This window comes from Stegodyphus dumicola, chromosome 2 (genome assembly GCF_044657685.1).
Source record: "Stegodyphus dumicola isolate Sdum_Otavi_A_Nest chromosome 2, ASM4465768v1".
In the NCBI taxonomy this organism is placed as follows: domain Eukaryota; kingdom Metazoa; phylum Arthropoda; class Arachnida; order Araneae; family Eresidae; genus Stegodyphus; species Stegodyphus dumicola.
The window spans coordinates 245,368,623-245,388,945 of record NC_140769.1 but is presented as its reverse complement, the minus strand read 5'-3'; the positions used below and the strand labels follow the sequence as shown (position 1 = coordinate 245,388,945).

At 32.6% G+C, this 20,323-nt stretch overlaps 1 protein-coding gene across 2 annotated transcripts in view; it reads right to left on the bottom strand.

Moving 5' to 3' along the window:
* The window catches only part of LOC118180093 (uncharacterized), a 58,680-nt gene extending 38,977 nt beyond the window's left edge, over positions 1-19,703 (bottom strand). The window contains exons 1-2 of one of the 2 annotated variants that reach the window (XM_085811974.1): positions 19,535-19,703; positions 17,206-17,398 (exon numbers count right to left, since the gene is read on the bottom strand). In XM_085811974.1, the coding sequence (XP_085668100.1) occupies positions 17,206-17,398; positions 19,535-19,605 (264 nt within the window). In that variant the 5' untranslated portion in view covers positions 19,606-19,703. Of the gene's footprint in view, positions 1-17,205; positions 17,421-19,534 lie in introns of both variants that reach the window. The other variant, XM_085811975.1, reaches the window with a different exon arrangement.
* Between the last annotated feature and the right edge of the window lie 620 nt (positions 19,704-20,323).

The following is a 20,323-nucleotide window of genomic DNA, read 5'->3' as shown; positions in this document are numbered from 1 at the left end:
GCACTGCATGGAATTCAGCAACTCCAAGGATGAATGAAAATTATTTTCATTACACACGATTCTCAAAAGTATCAGATTCTTCGGCGCCGAAAGAAATGGAGAAGTAGGATATTGAAACTGAGCTGACACTTAATAAAGTGTTTGAGAAAGTTTCTGTATTAATGAACTGTCCTACTGTACTATCGTAAGAATTCATTGCAGTAGTTTATGATAATGTGTGTACAGCCCCAATTATGGCAGACAAAGTTATTTTGGAATTTGTTCAAAGCTAAAAAAATATCATTGATGCAGATTCTGATGACGAAAAAAAAAGGAATGCAGTTCTTGTTCTCACGTCATTCGAAATGAGGAATATCATAAAAAGTATGGACTGTTATTTAGACGCACATTCCAATGGTGAAATGAATAACAAAATGTTTGACATTGAAAATTTGATGCTAAAAAAAGACAATGCAAAGAAAAATATCAGATTATTTTCCCAAAACTCAATAAATGTTTGTTTTTCAAAAACTTGAAAACTTTGTATTAAATTCCAAGTTCTTGTGGATGTTTTTGTTTCATTGGTTTTTATTAAATACATGCATATATACATATCTATGTAAATAAAATGTACTCTAATAAGTTTAATTTTGTTGAATATATGCTTTTCTTTTTCTTTTCAATATTCTTTAACATGAAAAAATATTTCAGTCCCCTCAGTTTTGTGTTAAATGATTTTCACTGTATATCTGTTACACATAAATACCTTTCTTACATAAAATATAAATGCATGTATAGAATAACTAAATAAATTGTAAAGGAAGTTTAATTAGCAACTATGAAATCTTAAAAAAGTACATAGTATGAAATTTATAATGGCAAACATTAAAAATAGGTGAAAGTAAATAAAATTTAAATTATAGAATGTACTTTATAAAATTAATAATAAGTGGTTAAAAATATATTTTTTAATTACTTAAAACATGGAAGTTATTTGGCAGAGATTGTTGGATATAAAATTACTACTTCAAATTTTCAGATTACTATTGTTCATATTTAAAGTCTCAACTTGCAGTCTTAATCCACATAACAACCATTGTAAAAATCACCCGTTATCATATTCCAAAGATCAGTAGCATACATTTTTTTCAAAATCGTGCATAATATTACATAGTCAAGTTGATACAAATAAGATGAACTGTTTTTATGATTTTAGACTAGTAGTTTATTCTTCCATTCACTTATTACAATATTTCATTTTTTATATGCTTGGCTATCCAAAATTTCAAGAGCTTTCCGGATATTTTTTTTTTTTTTTGTTGTTGTTGAAATTTTACTATACATACATTTCAGCATTTACATCGTCAAAATTGCACAGACACATACTTGAAGTGAATTTACTTTTACAGCTAAACACAGGAACTGGAAAACAAAAAAGTACTTATTTGGAGATTGTATTTCTTTCTCATTCATGAAAATCAAAATTCATTACAGAAACATGCATTCACACTGCACAAGCATGTATGGAAATTTTTAATACATTTAGTAATCCTGATAATTGATTACGCATTTAGTAAATAAATCAGAAAATATTTTAATGTATAACAAATGAATAGTAAGTAGCTAAGCTTTTAGTTAGTAGTCAGCTTTTAGAAGTAGTTAAGCTTTTATAAAACAGAGCATAATACCACAGTTACGAAGATATTTAATGTTATAAAGTTAGGTAATTTAGTAAATTTCAGTTGTTCACCAAAGCAATGAATTATGAAGCTCCTTGTATATCTTTATAAATGAACTTTATTGCTGTTTTAAGCAATTAAACAACTGTTTGAGTTATTTTAATAATTTTGAAATATATACACTAAAAGAAACAATAAAATGTATTAATCTATTTGTCAACCTTGATTCTGGCACAAAAGTCTGCAGAATGCGTCGTAGTTTTTAAGCACATAGAGGCACTGCAATTCTTCTGCAATTGTTTTTTTTTTATTTAAATTGCTGTATTGGCAAACATACAATTTTTGTATAGTGGCTTCAGATGTGGATAAGTTTTTCGAACACTTTCGTTTGCTTTACTGGCGTCGCTGAGTTTTGCGATGAAATGCAGCACATTTATTGCGGAGTATCACCTTCCAGATTTTTCATACTGTTAATGTATACTACATCAGCAGTGAATTATTCTCCTCTTTCCTCAAATACACTACGACGATAAAGAATAACCATTCACTAAAGATTTTGCGTAAATTCCCACGCATAATAATTTAAATTGCAGAAATCTCACAATTAGCACCTAAACACACTATTCAGCAGCACAATTCTTTCAAATGCGCCCCGTAGTCAAGGAGGTTAGTAGTCAAAAGTGGGGTAGGCGTCTTGCCAGGTGAAACTAGTCGATATTTCCGTGACGTCAAAAATTCGAAAAGTGGGGTAGGGTTTGGAAATACGCGGGGGGGCGTGCGTCACCGACATGTCGGCAAGTAACAGTAGGGACGATCTGGTTTACTTTAACACTAAAACCTATGGTGTTTGTATCACATAACTCTTTTTAATTATTAAATGTGATATGTTGTATAGTGATGAGATTATGAAAGCCACAGTTTTTTCCAAATAGGATTTAATATATCTCATTAAAGCACTTTTTACTGCATTTCCACATAATCCTTGTACAAACATCTTTAATTTGGTAAAACGGTAAAAAATCTAAGCACAAAATTTATGAACTTAACTTTGCGTACAGATAAGGTAAAATTAAATAAGATTGATTGTACCTGATGCTTTGAAATAAAAAAGGTAAAATTAAACAAGATCTGATATATATATATTTTTTTTCAATTTAATGACCATTTACAGACAGTGATCTTCAAAACTATAATAACATTACAAAACAATAACCTATTTGATTATATCATCATTAACTTATTAACATTAAAGTGGAATATTTGTTTTAGTAATTTATAAAATTCAGAGCATAAAATTTTCTGAGTGTAATGAAGGGGAAAAAAAAGGTAAAATAAAATCTAGAAGCACTCATTTTATATTACACCCAAAAGCAACCTTTTTTTAACGTTTTGTGTGTTACCTATATTTATTGAAAATCATGCTCTTCGCCCGTAAACCACATACATTTGAAAACAGCATATCTTTAGAAGTTCCGCACTGGAGATAAAACTGTTATTTTCAGTACAGTGTTCGCTCTGAAATCGTTGAGTTTGTTAGTCAAAAATTCGTTAAAGTTTACAAAATATGAAATAGATTAAAACAAATTTGAAATTCGGCCGTCCAGATGTGAATGTTCGGGTGGAGGATTACATTATTCAAAATTTGATGGCTCTAGATACTGTTGTTTTTGTCACAGTGCGAGAAACATACATGTATTCATACAGATTCTTCATTATTTAATTTCTTTAAATATAATACAAGGCGATATATTTGGTAACAACAATCTGCAAGGAGACATGTACATTTATAGTAAAACAGCGCAAAATGCCGCTTCAAAACTAACAGCCTTTTTTGGCTACCGCCCCTTTGGGCTAATAAATTAAATTAACAGTAAATAAAAAAATCTTATGCAGAACTAAAAATAAATTTAAAAAATAATCACTTTAAAATACAAGCAAAATTAATTATTACGGTTAAATACAATTTTAATATTAGAATTAAATGTATAAAAATTATTAAGGAGTCAAAAGTGTTTATTACTATGATGTATTATGAAATATAATTGAAATAAAATTCCTTTATAGAAATTGTGCTGTAATACTCATCTATAATTTTAAAAAAGCAGCACAATTTAGAATTTAAAAAAAAAAAAAACTTTCAAAAATTCGTTTTTAAATATTTTTGTATTTTTTACTTATTTACACCAATAAAAAGCATAAAAATTGCAAGAGAAAATTGCTTGTTTGAAATTTTCTATTAGTTCAGATTTAAAATATTATTTTCTAAAAGAATTAGTTACAAATTTCCTTACTGCATAGGAAAAGCTAAAAAAATATCCAGCCCTGAAAGTATGCAATAGCTTTATAATTATTTGGAACGTTAATTATGCTTGATAAAAATGCTAAATTTTTAAAGAACAACCTCAATTTCAAAAATAAAAATATGTCGAAATTGTAATTTGCAAAATGAAGTGTTACAACCAGCTTTTTCTTGACAATTATACACGCTGCAATAGGCAACCACTGTTAAATTTCTGCAAGTCATCCCTACATCAAGGTGACAGCCGGGAACGCCTCAGACAAGGGAGAAAACCCATTTGGGTTAGTCTATTTCTTATAAGGTCCATGTACGTTAATTGTTTTGTCACATGGCCAAGCTTATGATACTTGTTAAATTTCTTTAAAAGTAGCATGCAGTACGAAGACCCTGTAACTACTTTTTTTTTTTTTTCTTCAAAGGGTGTTGGTCGTATAGTGCTGTAATGTTTTAATTCTTTAAAACAATTGGCAAAGAAATTATGGAGTGATTTTTATGTACAACTGGATTAATTTATATATGTTTATGCAACCACACTTGAGAAATATCGGATCATTACCAGTGATAGCTAGGGAAAGAAAACGTGCTATTTGCTATGAGCTTTATATCCATAATCTATTTTGATAATAGAATGTTAAAAACAAATATTTAAAATAATTTAGGAATGTTTCATTGTGATTTAAGAATAAGAATACAAAATATACTAGAGTTACATGCCTAAATTTATCCCAATTTTCAACCTGAGATGGAATCTGAGGATATTGTTAATGGTGGATTAGGATTACATTACTGACACAGGCAAAACACACTTGGTATCTTTTCATTTAGAGGATAACATTTGCCAAACAATTTTGTACAGCCAGATATATGTACCTACGCTGTCCATTAAATTAAATGATTTAATTCAAGTTCCCGTTAAACATTTTTAACAATTTACATTCAAGTTACTTTAAAACAATTTTCGGAATTAAACTTACTAACTATGGATTCACTCTTTTTTAAATGCTTCCTGGATTATCCTAAATTTTCATTTATATTTTAAAATACACAGTGCTATTTCAATTACACATATCTGCTTCATTACTTAGAAGAAGATATTTAGAACTGTGACAAATTGCATTTTGAATGCATTTTAACTTTATCATGAATATTTTAGACTGTATTTTGTCCCAATATTTATGCCTAGTGATGATTGCTGTCCCATTAATCGGAACATGCTGATAATTTTTTGTTCAAATATATTTAAGTCTAAATTTAAATTTCTGTGTTATTTAGTCTAAATGTTAAGTCTAAATTTAAATTTAAATTACTCCAGCTAGCATATAAGCATTGTGTACTGTGCACGCACGTAGGAAAAAATTCGTACTTAAGAATAGACATACTTTCTGATGACATCATTTTCTCTTGGCATAACGACGTTTAGGCGGGATTCTTACAGTTTTGTTTTTGTTGAATGATACAGAAGTATGAAAATTATCGTTTGTTTTCTTTGAAATGAAAAAAATTTACCTGCAGCGTTCTGCAGATGGCTTCTTGTTTCATGGAATTATAAAATCTTTCAAAGATGCTGTTAATATCAGAAGAAAATTTTAAGCGCTTAAATTATATAAATAGCTAAGTTCATGAATTTTAGAGCAAAAAAAGACGATCTCGACCCAACTGTAAAAGCATTGTGTGCTAGTGAGTATATAATTTTTATTGTAATTTTGTGGCGCTGTGTTCCTTATAAGCTGCAGAAAATATTTCCTTTGCAAATATATATATTATTTTCATAGTAATGTCCATATCATTTCTAATATTCTGTTGCCTTAAAAAAGAAAAAAGTGCATTCAGTATTGTCACTGAATTTAATACAGTCAAAAATCGTTAATCCGGACTCGTCGGGACTTCGGCGATTCCGGATTATTGATTTTTCTGGATTATAGATCATCCCTTTAAATCTGGTAAGATGGCATGCAGAAATTATAAAATTTAAAATATGAAACCGTAATTTATGAAATAAAGAACAATTATGATCTAAAGGGTATCAAAATTTACAAAAAAAAAACCTTAATATTTATTTGTTTACTTTATTAAACATTTATTTCAATGTAAGTTGTTTAAGTTGCTTCGTTTTCTGTGATAATACTTTCTCTTTAATTCTATAAACAGGCATAATTTCTTGTTCAGTTACAAAGTTCCGCTGTTTAAGTCCCGTAATTGCTGTGCCGAGAATACCGACTTACTTGTCAATCGAAATGTTTTCGTTTTCAATAACCTCTGGGTCACTTTCTTCACTATCGGAAGCGAATTATAATGACGAGGAACTTGATTTAAATCATATCAAAGACGGAGTACATCGAGATGAAATACACACTAATTATAAGCCAAATAAAATAAAAACATCTGCCCTGAAGATAAGGATAGTGCTGACAGATCAACTTCCAATCCGCGGCGTGAAATTGATAAACAGATTTCGGATTTCAAAACATACTTTCGCTTTGTAGATACAAATTACATATTAGTAAATATATATCGGAAATTCTATTTGACATAATCGAAAGTTCAAGCTTACTTTTATGAAACTGCTCTAACAGTCTGCAAAAAATAATAAGCCGGATCCAATTCGAAGATTCAGGAACAACGCAATCTGCAACATTAACTGAATTAGATAATTTTAGCTCAGCTTATACCTTCATTACACATTAAACGCGCATGCGCACAAACATATTCGCAGCCGTAAAGGTGTTACGTGCTCTCGTAAACGCCTGTGCGCATGCGTGAAGGCGACGCATGCGCAGAAAGTTTGTAGCTTTGAGGTCCGGATTATAGATCATTCCGGATTATGGGTGTCCGAATTAACGACTTTTGACTGTATATGTGTATAAGAAAAGAAACTTCCTTCTCTGACAAACACTATTTTGATGTAAAGGTATAAAAGATGTTATACTTTAAAAAATGGGCAATATTCTTAAATTAATATTATTCAATTTAAACATACATATCTCTATTTCTCTATTCAAAAGCTATAGTAGTCTTAACTTCAAAAATAAATTTTACTTTTCAGAATGACTACAAATATTGTTTGTGAATTTATTGTGTACTATGTTAGCTCCTAACGTTATTTTTACTATTTCCAAAAATTGACTCCGCTCATGCTTTTGGATATTGCATCTGCAGTGAATGGATATACAGTACAAGTCCAAAAGCCGGACTCGGCGGGACTTCGTCGATTTGGGATTTTTCCGGATATTGGATCATCAGTTTAAACATAGTAAGATGGCATGTAGAAATTATAAAATTAAAAATTAAAATATCATGATTTATGAAATAATGAAGTATTTATGATATAAAGGGTAACAAAATTTACAAAAAAAAAAAAAAAAAGCTTAATATTTACAAAATAAAGCATGTTTGTAGTTTTAATCATATGCAACATAAATGTAAGCCATTTAATCTTTGAAAGTACTCCATCAAAGTATCCTTACCCTAAGCAAAATTACTGTAATCAAATAAACTAAAACCAAAAAAGAAGCATTCATGTTCAATGTACAGTTGAACAGTCACCACTGTGTAGGGCTACTGTAAATGTTTCATCAGATTAAAAAAATTCCAATATTTTAAGTATTACACATATTATAATCATTGAATCCATGTAAAGAATGAGAAATTTTTCAAATTTGTTTTATGTACAACAAATGTTTTGTAGTATATGTTATGTGAGCGTTCGGTAAAAAAACTGAATTGAAATGTACTCTTAACGTATGCCCAATGGAAAATTATACATGTGTTAGATGACGCTGTCTGGGAGTTCAGAATATTGTTACGAAATGTCCAGGCATGGTAAGATAGCTTCTCCGCAAAAGCAGTTTTAGGGCTCCCATAAAATGACAAGGGAAGGCAACAAAAGTGGCGATATGCCATGGACGGATGGAAAACCTTCTGGAACGAATTTTTACCGGTTTAGCCTTGAATGTTCTTGAACACACGCTGAAAGCTATATAAACCCTGCTGGTCTGCAGTCAGTTAGAGTGCCTCGTCAAGAGGGCGAGGGAGTGTATCTAGTCTAGAGTGCGAGTGTCTTATCTAGTTAATCTGTGCAGAGACGATCAAGTTGACAGCCAGCCAGTGAGTGCCGAGTGGGTCGTCGAGTGCACCGAAAGAGTCTCTTAGTGCATCGGCGAGAGAGTGTGTTGAGCTCCGGGAACGACTGAACCGAAGAGTCGAGTGCATCGCGAGTTGCAGCTTGGATAGTCACTAGAGTACGTGGAGTTCCGAGAACGACCAAGCAGAGTCAGGAGCTGTACTCTGGTGCTTTGCAGTGAAGCTGTCTCCACCATGATAGCCTGATAACCTGAAGGCTGTGTCGCTGATTGTTCCAGCGAGTGTTTATAGTAGATCTTCGATGACTGTAAAAGTGACTTTGGAGCTGTCCTGATTAAATATTGGCCCAATAAAGTGTGTTTTGATACTTCATCAAGAAGTATTGGTCATTATTCACTCCAAATCCACACAAACTTTGTACAAATGTGAAGGAAGAGAAAAACGCAACAATTGGTGTCAGAAGTGGGATTTGTAAGTGAATGCCAGTGACCCGCCTGCAGAGGAAAGCCATGGTGGAGGGAACGAAGACTTTGATGGACTTCTTAGCTGAGATAAAAGCTGGATATGAAGAGATGACAGCTGAGATCAAAGCTGCACTGAAAGAGCTGGAAGCTGGACTGGAAGGGAAGAAAGCTGGACGAGAAGAAAAAATGTCGGCCAAGAAAAGTTGTGAGGGCAACTCTTACAGAAGAAACTGGAGCCATAAAAGAAAATGTGGAAATGACAGAAGTGGCATCTGAAGACTCGAAGGATGGAGAAATGAATGAAGTAGCTGTAGAAGTTTATGAGAAAGATCAAGAAATGAAGGATGAACTGTCTAACGAGATTAAAGAAACAGAACGAAAAGATGAAGAAAAGGAAGGGGAAGACGCTTGTCATCCTCAGATGTCCTGGAAGTTGAACTGGAAGACAGTGATAATACTGTTTTTAAAGATGAAGAAATAAACAAAGTGGCTTGTAAAGCTTCTGAAAGAGGTGAAGAAATAAGTCATGTAAATAAAGTTTCTGATTCTCAAGTGCCTGAAGTGGAAGAAAGTGAAACTGCGACTATTAAGTTCAACGAAACTGATAGTGAAGTTACGAAGTCGCAGTTAGCAAGTATTGAACTATCTGAAAGTGCATGTGATGCAGAGATGGGAGAAGCTGATATACAACTTACGCAGAGTGCTCCAATATTGCAAGAAAACTTTGCAAACTATGTGTGTGTCTCATAGTGCAGGTTTTACAGACAAGTACTTGATTCTAAACCCCGATACTTGTGCTTGTAAAGGATCGGATTCTATTCGCAACCCTGGAGCAAACATCGAAACTGGTTCCCAGGAAACGGAGGAAAATAAGCATATATCAATTGCTAAAAATATCGAGGTGAACTGTATGCCTGCTGAGAATGAATTACAGCGTGCTGAGCAAGCTGTTTCAGATCTTCCTGCAGATGAAAAGTCTGAAAAGACTATATCTTCAGACTTTGATATGCAAAACAGAAATGCATCTGAGAACTGCAGTGCAAAGGTATTTGACCCAGGTATAACTTAATGAAAATAGACCGAGACTGCAATTCATTCTGAACTTTAATGTATATAATTTAAAATTGTTACGTGTTTAATTTGTGTATATAACTTGTACATAGTGTAAATATTAAATTGTTTTTTAAGGCGATAATGTCACGGAGAACTGATTCTCTAAGTACAATGATTTATTGGACCAGTCTCTTTTTTTTTTTTTTTTTTCCTGTGTGTGTGTGTATGTGTTACACCTTGTACATAAAACATTTATATCATGCAAGGAAAACTTTGTGAATTTCTAGTTCATTTCAGAAATTGATTATTATTGTATGTATATTACTTATGAAAAGGTAGTGTTTTAAAATCTAATGAATCATTCATTGCAATGAGGCTATCAAAGCTCACTGCTGGAAAGTGTTACTACAAGAGTCACATAGCAGAGAATAACTTTTAAATCCCCACCATTTTTTTTACTGATCCAATTTTTCCTTGATACATGATTTCATCAAATCTGTTACCTACTTAACCTCTCGAAGCCGGCTGGTACAGCAGTTGTACCAGGAGAATGACTTTCTCAGACGCCGGCATTGGTACAACTGTCGTACCATCCGTGCCCTCCCCATTTTAGAGAATCACCTATCTGTAGATCTTTGGGTGGTCCATTGTCGCTGCTCAGAGTAGCCGCTGGCTACGCATTATTTCCCTCTTCTTATCAGTTTGGCTACATTTTGGCAAAAACCGCAGGTTTCGTCTCGCGCCAATATACTTGAAAATTAAATAGAGGCCATCTCTTTCTCAATCTGTCTCATAATTTTAATGCTAATTTTTTTAGTACTAACTTTTGCTATGATTAAAACGTCAGCGATTTTGCACGCTCTTTAAGCTTACCATATTTAATGTTTTTTAATCATAACAAATAAGAATAGATTAATATTTTAGATTTAATGCCCTTCTAGAAAATAGGTAAAACTGCTTTTATCGTTTACTTCCTTTTCATACTTATAATAAGATTTTATTTTGACATTTTTTTGTGGAGTGCATAAAACCCTTAAGAACTGTTAACTCTTTCAAAGTGCTTCTATTATGCAGGCAATTTTTTCTGATTTATCAGGAGATAAATAAGAGACAATTGTATGCATAATAGTTTTTGTGATTTTCATTCATTCAGTGATTGCTTTCAATGATTTTCATTGATTGTAAATTAAATAAAATCAATTTATCTTTAGACCCTCTTTTCGGATGAGATCTGCCAAAAAGTATTTAAATATCAATAAAGCTCACGTTACTTCTAAATTGAATCAAAACATCAGTTACATTTTATAAAATTTCGGCCAGTTTTATTTGCTGAAATTCTTATATTCCTCAAGAGATAAAGGGAATTCAGACAAGTTGATAAAAAAATATCTTTAAAAAAGGTTGTTATTTTGTCTGTAACAAGGTGTATGTCAACTTACTATTAAATGTATGAAAATTAGGATTGGATTATGGAAAAGCATGCGAACGCTATCTGCTTAAGGGGATGGATGCTTTAGTGTAAAACTTTTTAAGAGAAAATTGCTCGCATTTACGTTCCTGGTGGAAAACTCCACATGTAATCAACCCGTTCTTCGGTATTGATTGGATTAATTTTGTTCGCTTACTGAATTACATCAAAGCACACAACATTTACCTGTATAAGGGGAGTTATGCCTTTGCGGAGTACTTTCTAAGAGAAGCTGGCTTGCATTTACGTTACACAAAAACCGTGAATCCAACTATTTATCCGGGATTCAAACCCAAGTTAGCTACAAGTGTTCAGCCACCTTTACCGCTCTACTGAAGAGCCCGTAAAAATATTGATAAAAGAAAAGTATTGAAATAACCAGTTTAATTTACTAACCTATATTTCTCAATCGACAGTACATACATTACGCATATGAGGAGTATTATTTGTGAATAAATAAACTATATTGCACTTTTCTCCACTATTTCATATTACGATGGAATTATTGCATTTCAAAGTTATTTCTCATGAATTAATTTTGCTCTTCGTGATTTTTGATATTTTCAAAGAGAAAATTCCACACTTTAAATAAAAAAATACACGAGAAGATACTTTATGCAAAATTTGGCGTAAACGGTTTTCTTAATTTTGCTTTGAAAATATTCCAGGGTAATTGTTTTCATTACTGGAAGAAATATGAAAAACAGATTTAATACATTGTGTCAACACCCAGTATTTCCTTATTCTTTTGAAAACGTGAAAGATTACTCTTTCTAAAATAAATTAGAAAATATATTATGTGCAAATAGAATATTCGTTGAAAATGAAATAGACTTCAACTTTTGGATATAGACGAAATTTCTACCTATGTAAAGAAATTGACGTATAATTAATTCTTCATGAACATTTAAAACTGTTCTCAAAATTCTTTTGATGATTGCATGTATAAGTCACAGATTTTTTTCTCTGCTAACATAAACAAAAGCCAATTTTACAAAGAAAAACTCTCGTTAAAGATATACCTTCTTTGCCTGATAGTCCAATGTAATATTTGTTAAAGTTAAATGATTAAACGCAACCAATGTATCTCGGATTTTGATTTTTATATTATAATAACAAAATTATAGAAAAAAGCAGATTTAAATCTCTGTTATTGTTATGTAAAGCTTTATTATTGCTGTAAGTTCATCTCAAAATCTAATTGTATTGAATCTCATTCTAATCATCTAATGGTAATAAATATTATTATTATTATTTCATTAAATTAGTCATTACCATTATTTTATTAATGAAAATATGTTATTAAAAATCACATTCCAGCCTGCAGACTTACAAATCTAGTCCGTATTTACTATATTTTGTTAAATTTTGTTCTCGCTTTCTAATTTCTAATACGAAAATACCCAAATATAAATGAAGAGTGAAAACAAAGTTAAAAAATTCACAAATTATTTACAAGATTGATTAGAAATAGTGAGTGAAATATAAACATTGCATACATTTTGTTCTAAATAAAGTGTGCACTGGATATGCATCCAGTACTGCATATTTATTTATGTACTATTTATTTAGAACTTCATTTAAATGAAAGCAAAATAATCATCGAAAAAATTGCAAATCTAGTAACCCCTCTACTATGGGACGTAAGCGTCCGACAAACATGTAAATTTTACTTCATCCATGGAGGAGAACTAACGACTTTTCTCATTAGGAAAATGTCAAAGAGGGGGCAAAACTGTTTCGGATCGCGCCGGTCTGAAGGCTATATTATGAGAATTTCGGCCCGGTTTTAGAAGGTTAATATATCAGACCTATGATTACAGAAAACTAGCACACCACAGGCTACCCATGGCTACATCAGTTAAACACTGTCCATAATTTGAATTCTCATTTTCTCACATATTACAGGTGCACATCCAGTGTCTGTTTATCTTTATGCAGCAGTTTTATGTACTGGCCGTACAAGGTAGTATATTCCAAGTCTAACTGATTTTTTTTTTTTAAACCATGCACTCCAACTCTGATTTATTTACTCAAGTACAGTTTGCCCATGTATTAAAAATTATCTGTGTAATAAATATGGCTTTGATATCTACTGTCTTCTGCAATGTTACACTTATAATGGCCATCAGTGTTTTATGATTACAAAATTTATTAGTATTAATGTTAACTGAAAAAAAACTGAAATCACTGTGGCAACATTTAAAAAATGTTGCCAAATGTCCCCCCCCAAAAAAAAACAATTTGTAAGGGAAGAAAAAAACATTTATATTTCTTTGTGAGCTCAATGAAGTATTACTTAGTTATTTGGCCTCATCCAAGATTTGTTCACTCTCCTACAAACATGCACTAGATGTTGGATCTAGAGAAGTTGTGCAGTAACCCCTTTGACTTACATAATACATGTCATTTGTAAATCCACACAGATACATATGTACACAAAAGCCTTAACATTCAAACTGAAACTTATTAATTACAAGTAAGGACTTCATTAGAATTCTGACTCTTATTTCTTGCTTCAAGTAATATTCTCATGGTTAATTTATGAAATTGTATCATGTGAATAATATACATATAATTATTGCAATTTCTTACGAAATCATGCTTAAGTAATTTACATATTTGTCTTACATAAATGTATCCCCATATACACACACATGTAAATACACTTCTAAATCTGGTCCAGATAATAGTAGAGTATCCATGATCTTTTATCATCTTTATTAGAGTTTTGATACTTTTGTCTAGTATTTCGCAAGAGAATATTTGTTCATGTTTTGCAAATTGCTCCCCAACTTCAATTCATATTGTTCTTTTGCTTGAGGAATATACTTTTATCAATTGAACAATTTTTTCATGTTCACCAATTTTATCTTTTGAATTCTTGACACCAAACAAGCAATGAACTTCTTTTATATAATTGTTAGTGTCAAAAGTTGCAGTTTCGTCCATGTCTTTCGCACCATGTGATAGAAGTTATTTCTTCAGCCCAATGGTGTATAAAGTGTACAGAAGTTAAAAAAGAATCCTGCAACCATAAAACCAATTATCAGCATGAAGACCTCTTTTTTCTCCTTCAACTTTTCACATTGTATATCCAGATACTTCATTTCCCCATAAATGATTTTATTTAGTGCCGATTTCATACTTTCATTCATTATGCAAAATTTCATGCTTTGGGGGACTACTGATTCTCTTTCAGTTGAAGGTAAGATAAATGTGGCTAACATGTAGAAAATAAATAAATAAATAAAGCATACAAAAGAATAAATGATATCATGCATGAATAATTCATACGCATAAAGTGGACATTGCTGAGATTTTTTTTTTTTTTTTTACAATCGTTATATATAGATTTATTCTTGGTGTTTTTTTAATATACACTGCTGGCCACCCAAATTGCAACACCAAGAAAGACAAGAGATATCACAACAAAATTTATTTAGTAGATAACATGTTGACCAAGTATCAAATGGTTAAATTTATAGTAATTGTGAAGTGTAGTTTCTTCCAGAATCAGTAGCCGCCATTGTTGGAGATCACCGCTGCTACACGCCTCGGCATTGATTCAAAGAGACTTTGGATGTGTTCTTGGGGTACAGCAGACCAAGCAGCTTCCACACGTTGCCAAAATCGATCTGGTGTGGCAGCCTGGGATGTAATCTGAGTCAATCATTCAGCAACCATGGACCACGTGTTTTCTATTAGTGAAAGATCCGGAGAACAAGCTGGCCAGGGAAGCAAATCAATCTGGTGATTGACGAAGAACCCTTGGACAATGCGTGCCACGTGTGGTTGTGCATTATCCTGTTGAAATATGGCTATGGGCAAGCCCTGAAGGTAAGGAAGGAGGAAGGATAACTGGAAGGACAAGACCTCAGAGATGTAGCACTGGCTGTTTAAAGTACTGGCAATGCGTATTAGAGGAGTGCGAGAGCGATATCCAATACCGCCCCATACCAAACTACCTGGTGCAGGACCAGTGTGGCGGTGCATAACGCTGCTGTTCACCATCCTCTCTTCACAGTGTCTCCAGACTCGAATCCGACCATCGTGATATTGCAGACAGAAGCGTAACTCATCAGTAAAGACAATTTCATTCCATTCTACCGTCCACATCCTTCTTTCATCGCACCATTGGCGGCGGAGATGTGTGTGGTTCTGCGTCAAGGGTAGACGAAGCAATGGACGCCTTGTGGACAGACCACTCTGCTGTAAATGGTGTCGAATGGTACGCGCAGACACTGGATGATGTGTTACGGAATGAATGTGCTGTGCTATGGTTCGTGATGTGACTGAGCAATCCGTCACTGCCATGCGCACATTGTTCCTGTTATCACGTGAAGTGGTGGACTGAGGTGGATGTGATTGAACATGTCGGCCCGTCGTACCCCCTCCTGCAACCAATGCTCACTTATCCACATTACAGTTGTTTGGTTTCGTCCAACACGAATACCGATTTCCCTGAAAGATAATCCACACTTTCGGTAGGCCACTAACCTTCCTCTGTCGAACTCGGATACTTGATCAAACGATGATCGCTGTTTACTATGAGGCATAATTGATTTTTTTTTTTTTTTTTTTTTTTTTTTTTAACCACAAGAAAAACACAATTGCCGAACTTGAAATCGTCGAAAACTGCAAGCCTTAAATAGCGCTTTGAAGTGGTGCCAGAGGCACACGTGCGTCTGCGCTGAAATTCTAATGATTGCATTTGTTCACTTCATGAACCTGAAACACCAATTAGGTCCTCCAACAAAATTTTTAATGCCCATTTGTCAAGGTGAATTCTAACAGTTGATACTGATAATCCACTTTCTTTCTGCTCTATTGTCCATTTCTCTATTGTCCATTCCAAAACAGGCCAGGCTATAACACCAGTTCAATGAGATCTTTTATTCTTAGGCATTTTCTGTAATTCTTCTTGTTCGGACTTCCATCGCCGAATGCATCACTCGTCAACTTGAAATTCTTTAGCCGCAGTGCAATTTCCAATTTTTATCGCTTTCTTCACAGCCGAAAGCTTAAAAGCAGCTGTATAACTTTTTCCTCGAATAGGAGCCATCATAATAATAATATTTTTAAAGCACAAATGATAAGGCAAACAAAAAGCAAGTTACAAAGCAGTAAAAATGTGTAAGATAAAATATAATAAATGTGTTAAGACACGATAACACGCCGAATAAATACTTATTCAGAAGTCAAACAGCAAAAATCAGCGTTATATTTTCAAAATTTTTACAGGACTAGTTTCGATGGTTTTACCGAACCACCATCCTCAGCTGCAAAATTTGTTAGATATTAATTACTTTGCTTGCCAATAGATGGCAGTGCCTCTAACATGACTAGCTAGGCAAGTGCACGGTATTTGTGCTGCGACACATTCTCGTCACTTGCCGCCAACCATGTAGCATCAATGTCTATCTTATGTATAAAGTAATCTAATTTAATCTTATAAATAAACAGTAATTTATCTATGTTTGACGAGTCAACATATATAACAAATTTTGTGGTTTTGTAGCTGAGGATGGTGGTTCGGTAAAACCATCGAAACTAGTCCTGTGAAAATTTTGAAGGCTGATTTTTGTTGTTTGACTTCTGAATTAGTATAATAAACGTGTGTTATAAAATTGCCTTAATAATAACGTCTGTAAAAAATAATAAGCTGGATCAAATTAGAAGATCAGCGAGCAGCACAGTGTGCAACATTAATTGAAATGCCTTAGAATCAGTAAAGATAATTTTAGCCTAACTTAATAGCATCCGTTATACATTACTGGCTGTGTATCACAAGACTGGCGATGAAAGCCAAGTTGTTTCGCTAAATTTTATCTTGCTCCTATTGCATAATGAATTAAGCCTGAATTACATTAGTTTAGTTATTTACTATACCTACGTTTATTTCTTGCACATGTTTCAAACTAATCTGAGTCCTGAATAAATAAACTCCTACATTAATTTAGGCTTTATCTAGGGCCGGCATAAGCGTGGACATCTTTATTATCAATATATCTTATAAACAAATTTAACCCAAATGTAGTTCTTCAATATTACACAACTCTTTATTGAAAATGCAGAATTTAAAGTACGGAGTTAGCATAAAAATAAAATAAACAAGTAAAATTACCGTTGACAAGTCATTTACATATAATGAAATAACAAACAAGAAAAAATGCCAAATACCTCTAAAGGAGATGGTAAAGCTGTACATATTGTTGGAACTGCCCCTTCTTTGATTCGAACTCGTGACAAAGTTTTGTCTAAATCACTTTCATGAAAATGTGTAGAGCATACACAGCTCCATTTCGTAGGTACCCAGTCTGGCCTACCCATAGCTGCAGCCCATTTTTTCCGTAAACCTTCATCTCTTGGAAATCTTTATAAAGGTAATCAGGATGCTGTTATTTTTGTAAGCAACTGGTTATTTAATAAAATTTAAAATTTTATTTGGCATATATAATAAGTGAAAACCATCAGTGCATTTCAACATTTTAAAAATTTAGCATTTACAAAAAAAATTAATAAGACATACAGCAGAAATTGATAGGATTCATTCAAAAGTTTTATTTTAACAGAAAGATGTATAAGCTATTTAGAGACTAAAACATCAAAATTAATAAAAATCAATTATCAATGACTAAACAAATCCACCCATATAGTATAGTGGTTAGGAAATCAACTGCAATACCAAAGGGCTCGGGTTCAAATCCTGGAGAAGGCATGGGTGTATTCGTCCATCCCTTCATAGGAGGCAAAGTTGGCCTACCTATTAGGTGCCTCTATAATAAAGTGACCACCACTTCTGACCTTAGCGGTGGCCAAAGTCTGTGGACAGTTTTGGCCCACCACTGGGGGAAGGGGGAAATGTCTAAACAATTAAGTTATTATTTACAAGGAAATTAAAATTTATGAAAAAGGATTTTCAAATAACTTTCTATTTTTTTATTATATATTGCAGTAGCTAAGAGATGAAAATAAAATGCATGACAGAGATTTTGATAGCCGAATGCTTTTAAACTTCACCATCATTAGAAATATTAGAAACAATTGTCAAAATTAGCATTAAGAAAGTGTTAAAAGTAATTTTTAATCACATGCTAGGTGTAATAATTCATACTATATTTCAAAACTGCACTCACTTGAAAATGAAACCTTTTACAGAAGTTATTTTTATGTACATATCTATGCTATACAATGCATTCAGTATAAAAAAAAAGGGAGGAAGGCATTTTTATAACCTCAGTTAGATCATACTTAAGGATGCATTCTACAAGTATATATGATATTTTGAAGGTTTGGGAAGTAACAGCCTCTATTCTCTTGCCTATATCATAAGTCAAGTGTAATTAGCAAGTGGATATCTGAGAAAAACATTAAAATTTTTCTTTCTATAAAAGACTGCAAAGTGCCACCTCAAAATGGTACTAATTATTACAAAAGAAAAGTATTAGATGGGTAAATATAGCTTTTTTTAGGATCATGATCTTGAATTCTATTTCTTTTTATAGAATTTGTATCCGATATAGATTTGTTTTTGCAGCATGCCCTTCTATAACATTCCTGTTGTTGTGTGATACAATATTTTGCCTAAAATTGCTACTAGTACTTGAATGTAGTAGAGTATGACTTTTCCATAAATTTAAACAGTAAGCTAGTCGGTTATAGTAGAGCCATCTAAACATATGAATCTATTGAGTACTTGCCCATGAGTTGCATGCTTATCCTATTATTTCATTTCTGAGTGATTATAGTAACGCCTCAAGCACACTGGTTTACCCAGAGGTCCATAATGCTGTTTGGATGGCAATGCCTAACAGCTTAGGGCACTGTCAATTTTAGACTGTCAGCCACCCACATGCATATTAAAATTAGTCTTTTTTTTTTTTCTTTTTTTTAACAGAAATATATTTGATAAACATTTAGCTTCCAGGTGGTGTGCAATACCTTGCCCCACACTAGGAACAGCTCTGGTTTGTATTTGATACAGATTTGCTTCTACATATGCCCTTATATACAGGAAGTGTCAAATAAGACTGGATTGATTATTGTAATATATAATATGTATTTGATTATGAATGGTAACTGTAGTATTTTTCAACAAGAAGTCTTAATTTTGAAAATATTAAATTCATATCTGGGTTTGACAAAGTGAGTTTATTATTAAGTGTGATGCATTTGTATTTTCCACTGGAAGATGCTGACTGTTCAAACAGCTGGTTCATTTCTATTGTTTGAACTCGCATTATATATAATTTGGTTATTTAATGCATAGTATTGTATTTTAATCGCGAGATCACATATATTTAGGCCTTTAATTCCTTAATAGTTAATTATTAAGTTCTTCAATGTTATTAATTTTCGTATTTTCTTCTATAATGAATTCGGTAAAAATCTGTGAATTTCTTTCAGTTGGGAATGTTTTGAGGCTGTCATAGATTGGTGGCTAAATTCCAAAAGTTAGCTTACAAAAGAATATACAGAAATAGTAAAATAACCAATTTATGACATTTACCGATGAAATGTAACATTAGCTGGTGCATAGCCGGAACGATTGGTGCATCCTCGAGCACTGCAGTGACCCATTTAAGCAGTTTCTATGCAATTAAATTTAAAAATTTCGTTTCATCGTCACGAAAACCGGCGCCCATTATAAACTTGTGACGTCACGCTGTTGATATTTCCTCGGCTTCACTTTGTGACGTCATGCTCCCGCCGATTCTAGGGTCTAAACCAAGGAGGTTAGAATAGGAGGGAGGGTTCGCGGTTTCCTCCACAATCGGGGAATGAAACTTCGCCGAACAAGCGGCGTCCATGTTTGTGACTTCAAAACATTGCATTACGGCAGTGACATGTACGTGTTTCTAACCTGTTCCGTGCATTTATTTTCCAGTAAAAATATGTTAAATTTATAATGAAATCCCTCGCTATTGTTGAATTTTTGTTTTAAAGTAATAAAGATGATATCCATAATTTACTATGTACAGCAAATTATTAAGAAATAGTTCGAAATCTAAATCCATGCGCATAACATTAAAGCCTTTAAAAAATGATGTTTCTGCATATTTCACGGATTTGCTTAGGTTAGAAAATAAATCTTAATAAAATAAAACAGATTTATGTGAATTCATTGATTTCAGTTTATGCGCATTTCATATTTATTAATCTCGAAACTGCCTTTAAAATTAAGTTGAATTACAGAAATACACAGAAATATAAGTTTTTGGATACATTTTTCCACATGTTCAATTGTGTAAATATTTTACTTAATTTTATCACTATACTGCTCAGAAATTTGTAAGTT